This window comes from Centruroides sculpturatus, unplaced genomic scaffold, assembly GCF_000671375.1.
Source record: "Centruroides sculpturatus isolate CEXI.00-Female unplaced genomic scaffold, Cexi_2.0 scaffold1758, whole genome shotgun sequence".
NCBI lineage: Eukaryota > Metazoa > Arthropoda > Arachnida > Scorpiones > Buthidae > Centruroides > Centruroides sculpturatus.
In genome coordinates, this window is record NW_019386085.1 from 36884 (window position 1) to 50015 (window position 13132).

The 13132-nt window shown below is 32.5% G+C and overlaps 1 protein-coding gene across 1 annotated transcript in view; it reads left to right on the plus strand.

The window, feature by feature from the left end:
* LOC111613501 (juvenile hormone acid O-methyltransferase-like) overlaps positions 1-11279 on the plus strand; it is a 14816-nt gene extending 3537 nt beyond the window's left edge. The window contains exons 2-5 of the mRNA XM_023354849.1: positions 1490-1781; positions 6494-6701; positions 6767-6920; positions 11116-11279. Coding sequence (XP_023210617.1) covers positions 1495-1781; positions 6494-6701; positions 6767-6920; positions 11116-11279 — 813 coding nt within the window. The 5' untranslated portion in view covers positions 1490-1494. The remainder of the gene's footprint in view (positions 1-1489; positions 1782-6493; positions 6702-6766; positions 6921-11115) is intronic.
* The last annotated feature ends 1853 nt before the right edge of the window (positions 11280-13132 follow it).

Genomic DNA, 13132 nt, shown 5'->3' on the forward strand with positions numbered 1-13132 from the left:
TTTTTAAATGGCTGTATTTTTAAACTCTTTCCAACATTACGAATTATACACCGGGGTATTTTAGAAAACAGAACCTGAGTTTGTACTTTTGAACTGAAGAGGGACTTAAAATACAAATAAGTCCGAAATGCATATGACAAACCAATAAAAGAAGTACCTAACCTGAAAGTTGTATATGATAGTCTACCGAACGGAATTGATCGGATTAAAGAGACACATTCACAAAAATTTAATTTATCAGACTAGCACATTAGTGAAAAAAATATAATTAGAGCCATACAGAAGTGGGTTTTAATCGAAACTCGCAGGCTGCAAGGCTTTGAAAATGTCACATATGGAAATTGTTAACAAAAGTTATTAAATAAAATTGAAATAATAAACCAAGTTAATCATTGCTAATCATCTAATTAGATAGGTTAGTGCGCGTCAAAGAGCAATTTCTAATTATATATACGTATAATTTTGATTTTACTTTAAACACAAATTTCAAAAATTTATAGGTTATATGGACAAAATGAATTTAATGAAGTGAAGGCTAAACTGCCACAATCGTAACATGTGATCTTATTTCGATTCAAAATATTGATAACGATGCGTGACGGTCCGAATTGGATTTGATTCTGTATTTTTCACGAAAGATTTTGCAGGTGAGAAAACAGGTTTTGGCATTTTACAAAAATCAACTTTACAATAAATCGGTTAAAACACATTGCGTAAAAATAAATTAGGCATTTATTTGTTTGTTACTCTTAAAGATATGAGCAATTCTCACGAATATACTGTATTTAAAATTGTGTTAAAATTTTAAAATATAAGAATAAATTCGCAAAGCAGTTTTTATCATCCTTAGATATTATAATTTTAAAGCTATTAGTTATGCCGAATTATTCACACGTAGGGCTATATAAAATAATGCAAAAAATAAGTTAAATGATTGAAATCGGAACTGCAACAATAGATTATTGAGACCGAATCTTGCAGTCCGGGTTGATCACGAATATAAATGGTTTTATTACCTTTTGTTTTTGCAGATGTCATGACAAAATCGGAATTTTGAACTTTTATCTATACGCTGAGATATTCGAAGTCAAAATTTGGCGTGTAAAGTTGATGGGCTTGTTGGCACTACATGTCAGTCGAATCTGTTATTGATGTACGAGGGCATTTTTCATGGAGGGTTTGCTGTAGTTCACATGCGTGTTATTTTGCCGACTGTTATGTACCCATAACAAGGAAAAGAGTTGCAATCGGTCAAATTTGACCTTCCGCTTTGAGCTAGATTCGACGTATACAAGTAATAAACTCGAGAGATTATCTCGGGCATTAAATCTGAATATCTCCAAATTGATAGATTTTCACCTTTTTCGTTTTGGTCTTCTAGTCGTTTCTGGTGGCAAGTTACGATTTTCATTTTATGGAATGTTCTCATCTTTCTTTATGAGCTTCTTTCAAATTAACCTGATATGAATAGTTTCGTATTCAATTTCAGAAATTATGAACGGAACGGCTGAAGATTATGATAAATTATGCCCGAAATTTCTGCCTCGCTACGTAGAATCAGCTATAGACTCACACTTTTCGGCCATGGAATGGTCTGAGGAGGATGTCATTTTGGATATTGGATGCGGTCCAGGAAGAACAACCAAAAGTATTCTCTTACCAAAATGCCCGAAATTAAAGAAAATCGTCGCAGTTGACATAATACCAGATTACATCGAGTATGCCAAAAAGACATATTTTGATGAAAAAATCGAGTTTAAGGTTCAAGACATCATCCAAAGGTGAAACCTGTACAAATTCGTGTGATACAAATTCTATACCCTTTTGTCTAATTTAACAGTATTTTAGATTTAACTTATTTTGAATGGTAAATGGGATATAACTTGTCTGGAGTTCTTAGCAATGGACTTCACTACTTTTGAAGCAATAATGATGTTTTCATTTGTAGTAGTACAGTACAAAGATAATTAAAAACACATTTACATAGATGATGAAAATTCCGAGGATTAATAACACATTCAATATACAATTGATCTCGATCCTGAAAGAAATGTCGACGTCAATTGTATATTGTATGTGTTATTTAATATCATGTTTTCGGTTTTTAAAGTTGTTAATTATCTGTCTCTAGTTAAAGTAGAGAAATTGCGGCAGACGTTCAGCGCCGCCTTCCTGTAAGCCTAGAAGTTTGACAANGAAAATCGTCGCTGTTGACATAATACCAGATTACATCGAGTATGCCAAAAAAACATATTTTGATGAAAGAATTGAGTTTAAGGTTCAAGACATCATCCAAAGGTGAAACCTGTACAAATTCTATACACTTTTGTCTAATTTAACAGTATTTTAGTAATTGTTATCTTTAAACACCAGTATTAAGTCCTATTAATAAATAATGTCCAAGTAGACAATTAACAATAATATTAGAACAGTATTTTAGATTTAACTTATTTTGAATGGTAAATGGGATATAACTTGTCTGAACTTCTTTGCAATGGACTTCACTACTTTTGAGGCAATAATGATGTTTTCATTTGTAGTAGTACAGTACAAAGATAATTAAAAACACATTTACATAGATGATAAAAATTCCGAGGATTAATAACACATTCAATATACAATTGATGTCGATACTAAAGAAATGTCGATATCAATTGTATATTGTATGTGTTATTTAATATCATGTTTTCGGTTTTTAAAGTTGTTAATTATCTGTCTGTCTCTAGTTAAAGTAGAGAAATTGCTGCCGACGTTCAGCGCCGCCTTCCTGTAAGCCTAGAAGTTTGACAATGGCGTTTGGAACGTCAGTGGAATCATGCTCGACGTATCAAACGCCATTGTCAAACTTCTAAACTTACAAAAAAGGTGGCGCTGAACGTCCGACGTACAGGTTCTCCCGATCAAAACGGCGGCCGCAACCTCTCTAGTATTTAAAAAATTTGAACCGACCCATAATTATTTGTATGGTCAAAAATCGTTTTAATTAAAAACACATTTGTTTAGAAATAAAACCTATTATCAGTTTTTTATTTTTCCATTTTACTTTTATTATAAATGTATATACAGTGGTGCCTCGTATAACGTACGCCTCGAATAACGGACGCTGCGAACAACGGACTTTCCGTTCGGCAGTTACGTGAGACGAACAATGGACTTTCTTCGAACAAGTGCGAATGATGTTTCCACTCTTTTGCCGTTGCCAATGACAATCTGCTATTTTTAGGATATATTAGTATTATTAGAATGTATTATTAGTATATCTGAAGTAGAAATGTAATGTAATATATGTTGATGATTTAAATAAACATTAAATGTAATGTAGTATATGTTGACGATTCAAATAAACGAAATGTAATTGTGTAGATGCCGAGGTGGCGGGACGAAAAGAGGTTGTAAAAAACAAACGGAGCGAGAGTAGCTCGTAGAAGTGTTTAGTGATCTTAATTAATAAAGAATTATTCGTATCATATAATCTGGCAAGTTAAGTCATTTATAATGCATCATGGCTTCTAAAAAAACAGAAAGGTGATTTCAATTGAAACAAAGCAAGAAATCATCAGGAGTGAAAGTTGACAAAAACTTTCTTGTCGAATGGGGAGAGGTTCAGGAGTTTACCAACACTCATTATCCAAACAGAGCTGAGGCCAACAGGATCAATGATCTCTACGATGACACCTTTGTCCGTCATTTCCGACAGGTGTTAAAGAAGAAAGAGAAACAGACCACCTTGGTCATGTTTTTCAAGAAGCCAGCGGGCAAAAAACAAAGGATGGAACAAGAGAAGTTGACCCTGCAAGTTCCGGTAGCCTCTCCTGAATCTGACTCCGATTAAAAAACAATAAAAAAAGACCCGCTGCAATGTGTAAAAAGTCTGTATCTGTATGAATGTGTAAAGAAAGTGTTCTTCCACCTCCTCCTCACAACATCTGACTACCCGGCATAATTGGTGTCTGCTCCATTTTCATTTTTTATGGTACAGTACGGTTATTTTATGCTGCGGAACGAATTATATGTTTTAACATGTATTTCTATGGGAAAATGCGTTTCGTATAACGGACGTTTCACTTAACGGACGTGCACCTGGAACGGATTAAGTACGTTGTACGAGGCACCACTGTAAATTGTTTAAGAGTATTCAATAAAATAATCTTTTTTTAAAAAACGTATCTAAAAATAAGAAAATTATACAAGAAAAAATATTCTTCTAGAACTTCTATGAATATAGAAAGCCAAACGTTACTTTTGTGGACAAAAAGTTTATTAAAATGCCAATTCATCATCTTTTTTCAATGTTTAATATTGAACCGATGAAACCTTTTTGTGGCTAGCAAGAATAATTGTAAATACAATGATTGAACAGAGCAGTAATTGTATTTTATCTTTTTCCTTTTCCCGTTTAATGTCGTTTTTATTTAATTTTAATATTTAGTAGTTCATTTATTTTCATTCTCGACGAAACGGTTTTAAATCATTCCTCACTTTAGGTGCAGCCATAATTGTGGTGTGATGTTTCTTATCGTGCACGTGTTGTATTTCGTTTATGAAGCTGCTCTATTGGCTACGGTGTTTAAATATAACTCGTTTTGCACGAAACGTTTCTTAAATTTAACTTGATTTCTATATATTAATGTGAGACGTTCTTTTTTCTTTGAAAAACTTTAATTGAGATAAGAAATATTTTGATAACAGAAATTTTTTAAATTTAACTTGATTTCTATATATTAATGTGAGGCGTTCTTTTTTCTTTGAAAAACTTTAATTGAGATAAGAAATATTTTGATAACAGAAATTTTTTAAAGGATACAAATTACATAAAAATATTGTGATTATTATAAAAAACAAATGTAGGACTTCTTTTTCGTCTTCTGTCTTTCCGCGCGTTCTTCTTCTTCAACCGTCGCCTCGCTTCTCTCGTGATGTTCTCTTTCCCGCCTTTTTTTTAACCGTCGTCTTCTCTCTCCTGGACTCCCTCTGCCGGCCCTCTTCGTCTCCTCTCGTCGGCAGATCGCGTTTCACTTTCCACATTAATAACGTATACGCTCATGTTATTACATTCTTGTACACTTTAGAAACAAATCACAATACCAAAAATATGGTTTTTAAAACTTGGATATAACTTTTTAGCATGACAGGTCTTCAAATAGTGTTTTCACGTTTGTATATACCCTGAGTGGCCAAAAAATTAGAGACACTTCTTATTTAAAAGTAAACTAGAATGACAGTGACGTAGAGTGACGTAACAACACTAACTTTCGTATACAAAGAATGCTCAGCCTCAGACAACGTAGTTATCATGGAAGTTAATGTCAAAATAGATAAGACGAAACATTTAAGTGACTTTGAACGAGGAATGCAAGATGAGTTAGTGCCAACATCTCTGAAACAACGACTCTTTTAAGATTTTCTCGCCAAACAGTACTTCGGGTGTTTAGAGAGTGGCAGTTGAAAAAAAATTCAAGCAATAAAGAAAATTCTGGTCGATAAAGGCTTGTGGACGAGAGATGAAAGGCGATTAACACACACACAGTTTACAGCAACACAAGGGCAACAGCATAAATATTACAGCTGAATTCAATGCAGGTGGTCACAAAGCAAATCCCAACAAACTTTGCAAAAATGGACTTTGCAAAAAATGGGTTTTAGCAGCAGGATACCACCAAGAGTGCCTTTGGTATGACAGAAAACTAGGAAAAAGGCATTTGTTGTGGGACCAGGAACGAGGAAATCGGTCACTTCAGGACTGGAAAACAGCAGCCTGATGTCATGAATCTCTTTTCTTGTTCCATCATGCAGATGACAGAATCAGAATAATGTGCAAATACCACGAAATTCCTGCCGAATGGCAACTCTTCAGGCTGGTGGCGGTGGAATTCTGATGGGAGGAATGTTTTCCTAAAGTACATTGGGTCCCTTGATATTTGTGGACATAATAAATAGCACAACTTATCTCAACATCGTTACTCGTGATCACGTACGCTCGGTTATTTCTGTAATGTTCCCGAATGGAGTTGGTCACTTTCAGCATGACAATACATCCTATCACCGTGCTCGATCGGTCTCAAATTGGTTTGAGGAACATCAATCCGAGTTTAACCTGCTTCTATGGCCAGCTCAGTCCCCTGACCTCAATCCTTTGGAGCATTTGTGGGACGAAGTCAAAAAATCACTTCAAAGCTTGGAAACGCCACCATCCAATCTGACCAAACTTACAGCTGCAATTATGTCAGCATTAGCCAACATTTCTCAACAACGGTATCATCAACTTGTTGAGTCCATGTCAAGAAAAATAACGGCTGTGATCAGAGCTAAAGGTAGAAAAACTGGTTATTACAGGGTGTCTCTAATTTTTTAACCACTTGGTGTACATAATCTAACTGGAAAACAGTATAAATAATTTTGAATATAAAGTGAAAAAACCTATAGATAATAATTATATTTTACAAGTAAATTTTAAGATATAATAAAAATTATAATTTGTAATTATAATTTCTAGACCTGATATAAAAGAAATTGGAAAATACGATAAAGTTGTGTCTTTCTACGCCTTCCATTTCATAAATGATTATCAGAAATTGTTTTCTGTTATTTCTTCAATTTTGAAGCCCGGAGGATATTTTTTCTTTATTTATTTTACGAAATGGCCGTTGATTCCAATTCTACAGAATCTTAGTACTAACGAAGAGTGGAAGAAATACATAAAGGTAGAGTATGGAAATTTTGTATAAAATTAATGTGGACGATAGTTAAAAATGACGTTTTATTTCAGACTGAAAATATGCTTAACACAATTCCATTGATGGACAATTGGAATGATGTCGAATCGGAATTTAAAAATTTTCTTTCCAAGTTTGATTTCAGAGTGACAAAGAGTAAATGTGAAGTTTTAGATATATCATATTCTAACAAAAAGCATTATTTGGGTAATTTTTGTAATATTGTCTTACATATAACTATATTTGTATTAATATTAATTTTACCAAAATAAATTATTTTCTTTTATCCTGTTCTTAGATGCAAAGTTAATAAATAGCGATTATTCTAATTTTATTTTTAATTTAGGGTTTTTAAAACTCCGTTTTGAAAAACCAGTTTTTTGAAGAAATTTATATAAAAACCGCTAAAATATAGCTAAAACTGGGTATTTGAGCCTAGACTTAAACATATAAATAAATTAATTATTTGATTAAAAACATCAACAGTTTGACACAAAATCGTCTCTGACATAAAACGAGAATGTTGTTAAATACTAAGTTTCATAAAACTAACTACAAAAGCAAAATAATCTCCCTACGCCTAAAAAGCGTCCAATTCTCCCTACAGTAGGGAGAAATCATTCAACTACGGAAAAACGACAGGAAGATTTGTACACTTAAAAGAATGCCTTGTTTTAGATTTGAATGACATCGGTGCTTCTCACATTTGGAACGAAGCAGAGAATTGTAAAATTGTAGATCTCCTTAAAGTTTAAAAACCAATACGTTTAGTAGCTGATGCCTTAGGACGACAAAGTTTGCATCTTGTCGTCCTATTTATTAACAAGTAAAGGTATATTTGAATTTCTGTAATGTGAATTGAAAAATTTGGAAACTGAAATTAGCTCCATGTTGTTACATAGTGTAGAGCAGGGGTGGCCAACCTTTTGCATACCATTTTTTGCATACCATTTTTCGATAGACGAGTTCACGTGCGCAGTGGCGTACCGTGAGTGTTAGCAGCCCGGGGCGGAGAAAAATTACGGCCACCCCTTATTTAGGTAAAGGTAACCCCCGAATAACACGGCACTTCTATAGCACGGATTCGCTCTAACACGGTTCGAGAATTGGTACCATCCCCCGTATAACACGATACTTTTATAGCACGGATTCACTCTGACACGGTTCGAGAATTGGGTAAAACCCTCGTACAACAGGAAATGTAATAAATTTTTACATACTTAAGTAATAATAGTTCACGAAAATTATTATTTTCGTGAACTATTAGTACTTAAGTATGTAAATTTTCTCTTCTCGCCTTCTGTCGATACACGTGGTCCTTCTCGAAACTTGTTTCAATGTTGCCAGATCGCGACGCTTCTGCTTCTGATGTTGCCGAATGTTTTTCCCTTATTCCATACTTGCTTTATTCTTCATAAGTGCTTAGCACCATATAAGGAAATTTATAAAGACCTTTTAACTAGAAGCAAGCAATCTAAAATTACATACATTTTGCAAAAGGTAAAGCATGGATCTGAAGATAATGCAGAAAAATGCTCAGAGGATAAGGATAACTTGCCAAAAAGAAAACGCTCTCGGTTAATTAATAGTGTTTTTAGTGATGACGAAGAAAACATTGTTTAATTTATATTAATATGTATCACTTAAAAAAATTTTAATGAAGATATTTATCTTAATTATGAAAATATACTAGCATGTTTTTTAATTTTTGGAACCTAACCCTCCTTTTCGTATTAGTTCTTTGTTTCGTATAACACGGATTCGCATAACACGGCAATTTTTTGGAACGTAACTACCATGTTATACGGGGGTTACCTGTATTACAATTTATAAGACGAAAATTCAGATTTGCCACAAAACAAGCAATGAAAAATGCGGTTGTAGTGTAGCTACCCGTATAAAATGGTTCTATATGACATCAGTGGTGTACATGAACACGAATGCATCGTGTAACGTACAAGAAAAAAAAAGGTCAACAAATCGATTGCACCGAATTGTGTAAGAAATACACTTGCCAAGACACACTGTAAAAAATTAATTTCCTACGTAATATTCATAATTGCAATGAAGCCAAATCTGGCAATGTTGCTCGGAACCGACTGAAGCGCCACTTGTAGTAGTCCAATGCGCCAAGCTTGGCGCATGCGCCACGCTTTGGCCACCCCTGGTGTAGAGGTACGAATTCAAAAGAAAAGACAAACGGAATCAGTAACACTTATCCTTTATTTTCAAAATCCACAGAACGTTTAGACAAAGTCGTCTAGCGTATTTCTTTCACTAGCTGCAAAATCTGATATCATTAAATTATCTGGACAAATATTATCAAGATTATATCCAAATTATTCTATAGAAGTCGACTGCGATGATGAACAAATGGCGAAGAAGAAAATTAACCCATAGCTTTAAAAAATGCTATGGAAAAATCAATACATAAATATCTCCAAGAACCTAAAGTGACTTCGTCCAGCCCTAAGACACTAAAAACGAAGTTTTTAGTATTTGAGGGTACAAACAGAAGAACGAAAAATTTTAATTTATTATTTAATGCTTTAAAGACGATTAAACCCAGCTCAGTAGCAAGTGAGAGAGTTTTTCTATTTCTGGCAATTTTGTGTACAAAATAAGGACACGATTGAGGAATAGATCTATAGACGTTCTTTGCATTCTAAAATCATATTTTCTTAGGAAAAATAAGGAATAAAATAATATTTTGTAGGCATTCATTGTTATTTGTATTTCTTTATGGTTTTTTATTGAGTAAATTTTGTACTTTAATGTGATAATCTAGCATTTCCATTTTTTCTTTTTTGTTTTGTGTAGACATTGGTCGATTTCTTTTTGGTTACATTTTTGAAATTTTATAAATATTAAATAAATTAAAAAGTTCTAAAATCAGTTGTAAATATTCCTTATTTCCATTTTGGGAAGAGTGAAAATTCGAAAACCGGTTAAAACCCGTTTCGTAAAAAAGTTGAGATTCAAAAACCGGTTTATTAAAAAGTCGGCTTTTGTATAAATCCTAGTTTAATTATTATTTCTATGTTTCGGGAAATTTTTCATTTGACTAAGAGTATCATTAAATACTACTTTTATTAAGTGAAATTCTTCATAACTTAGAAAGTGTTCTGTCTGTGATCAAACTATACATTAATAAATAATTTGTTAGGAAATAATAGACTACTGTGAAGTAAAGGAAATTAATAAAGGAGTAAGAAGCGTAATGTGTAACTGATTCCCACGCAGACACAATCAGTTTTAATATCACTATTAGATGAATATAGCGATTACTAATCAATAGGTAATTTGTTACCGCTTGGCCCAACTAACTGTTTCCGAATTTCCTATGATTTAGCTACATGAACAGTCATTTTTACCTCGTTTTATTTGTTTACAAATAGCATTACAAAAAAATAGAAGAAAATTTATTATTGGTTTATTATGACATCGTATAATAACAATTTTATCAAAAACCGTAATAAAATAATAATATAAATGAATGTTAATAATGTACAGTACAGGATATACTTGTCCCAAAATAAGGAAGGCATGAATGCTTCAGCAGTTAAATTGCAAGTAATAAACAAAATATCACAAGCGTAGTATAAAATAACATAATATATTTAATAAAATAATAGTATAAAATACTATTCTTTCAAATAGTATTTTACACTAATTTTTCAAATAGGCAAAATACTCTCTATGGTATTTTGCCTATTTGAATGGTGCTAGAAGTGTTTTGATGTGATGTGGATTTGGATGAGGTGGTATGATAAATCTAGCTTTTATCTCTGGTCGTATTAATGTTGTAGGATATTAGCAAGCTCTACATATGCACCTAATGCAATTTGCTAAATAATTTGGAAGAAAGTTGTTGCAATTTCGACATGGTAATGCAATCACTTATAATGGAAAATTAACTTGGCAAATGGCGGTCACGTTATAAACTAATTGTGATGTTTTCCTGATAGTACTCGTTTTTATGTAAAGCAGAATCAGTAAATCCTTCGCAGCGGAGCTCAGTTTTCCCGAAATACCTGGTAGTAATATTAAATTGATTTTTAATAAGTCGTTCAATAGTTCATAGATATAATACTGTAGAAACAATACAATGTGATTCAAAAGTTTCCATACATAAGGAAGCATCCTACCGTAAATTACATACTCACTTATAATATGATGTATGAAAATACTTCTTTTCTATCGAATGTGTATTATTACGTCTGATGTTATTACGACGCGAAATTTATTTCACAAAACTAATAAAAGTTGAATAGAGAAGATTATTGCGGAATTGAAAACATGCAGATTTTATTATTGTAATATAACTATAAATTCCGAGATAATATTTATATATAAGCGTTTTCATTAGTATTTTGCTTTACCATAATTTATTTTCTTTTAGATATATTAGTTGCAGTATTACCTAAAGCACTCTTTCAAAAGATGGAACCGGATGTTAAAAATCGCCTTTTGAAGCAGGCCGAACAGATCATTCTCAAGTTTTGTTCTCAAAAGGAAAATGGCGAAATTTCGGCTCCTTTGAATTTTTGCAGGTTTCAGGAGTGAAGAATGAAACTTAAAATTAAGCCATCAATATATGCTCCATAATTCTACATATGTGCTGTCTATTTTGTATTTCATTTTTGATAATAGAAATAATAAAACTAGTTGGCAATGTCTTTTGCTGGACATTCCCGGCATTATTTATTTGAGGTAACGCGACACATGAGCGATCTGCAGAGGGAAAATGTCTTCCGGGAATACTTTTGAAAGAAACTAGTTTCTATTTGGGTATTTAAACGTAGAAGAATCCTGGAAAATTCACGTGGCTGGTCTGTTAAAGAGGCGCGAACCCACGACCGTATATTTCTGTTCAGTGGTCTTATTCATTCTGTCGTTAGTGCTGCCCAGGCACTCGAACAGCAAATTCAAGGGACCAGTAAGTCCGATATGTTTCAAGTACACTACAATATAAAATTTAGAAGATCATTTAGGCTTGCAGTACGTGACTTCTCAAAGTTTTTTCCTGAAACAACATGTTCGAGTGGTCGACGAAATGCTTTCTCCAAAAGAATGGTTCTTAACATGCATGATTACGAGTGAAGAAACATGGATCTGCCCTTTTGACTCCAAAACAGCTGAACAATCAAGTGAATGGAGCTTGCAAGCCCGAAAATAAAAGTCAAATTCAGTCAAAAATTAAATTCATACCGAAACTTACCAAATTTTGTAATCTGTAGTGAGCAACATACCTGGACTTCAAACTACTTGTCTTTTAAAAATAAATTAATGACTGTAGATACTCATAATTTAAAACAAGAATAGAAATAAAATATATTTAAAACAGATTAAAATATTAGAAAATATAAAAGAATTTTCGAGAATAATCAATCAGTTATTAAAGCAGATAAAGCTAGACAATTAGTTATTATTAAAAAATTGCGTTTTATTAATAAAATGAATACACAAGTTAATTGTCAAAACTATATACAGTTAACTAAAGACAAGTATCATGACATTAAATTAAGAAAAAATTGAATAAAGATATTAAATTAGATCATCAATGAATATTCACCTACAATATTTTTCTTCTAATAAGATCCTATTACGCTTTATATATAAAGCGAGTATAAACACAAATATTGTGAGGCTGTAGCGAGATCAAATCATACAAGGAGCCAAGTCACTGTTTAAGAAGTATCTTTATTATTTGTTGGTTTGTCAAAGTTGCATTTCAGGCAATGTCCTCATCGATCTCATGAAAATTTAAACAAATAAAATAATTAACCATAAATATTACAGCGTGGTTTGATCAAGTACGATATGATACAAGCAATAAAATCTTTAACGATGTGAAATTAAAAATAATTACTTGGATTTAAAATATATGAAGACTATAATGGAGAACTAACCAAAATAGTTAAAATAAATTATTACGTATTAAATAAATTACAACTTTAAAAACACGAACATTACACAAAACCAAAGTAAAATCAACCTGTTCCAAACTTTTTTTTGACTCAACTTTAATCTCTTTCTCTGTCATTAATAAACACAATATCAAATGCAAATCACATATGTCATAGCTTCTTCCTCACTGCAAACAACAATATTCCCTCTAATATTAATAAATAGAAAAAGATATGGGCTTAATCTTGATAAACGTCAAAGCAAACCTAAATCCTAACTCTCTTTTTTTGTAACGCTTTAATCTATCCCATCTTAACACATGGTTTAACGTTACTATACATTTCAATAATTAAACATATCAATATATAATTCTTATCATTCTCTTTTTTCCTGATTTAGAGATTTTTCGGGTATCTCTAAGACATCCCAGATGTGAGGATCCGAATTCGGATGTGTTTATATCATATCATCATAATATCACATCGTAGTCCTACCTTCATTCCACGGTG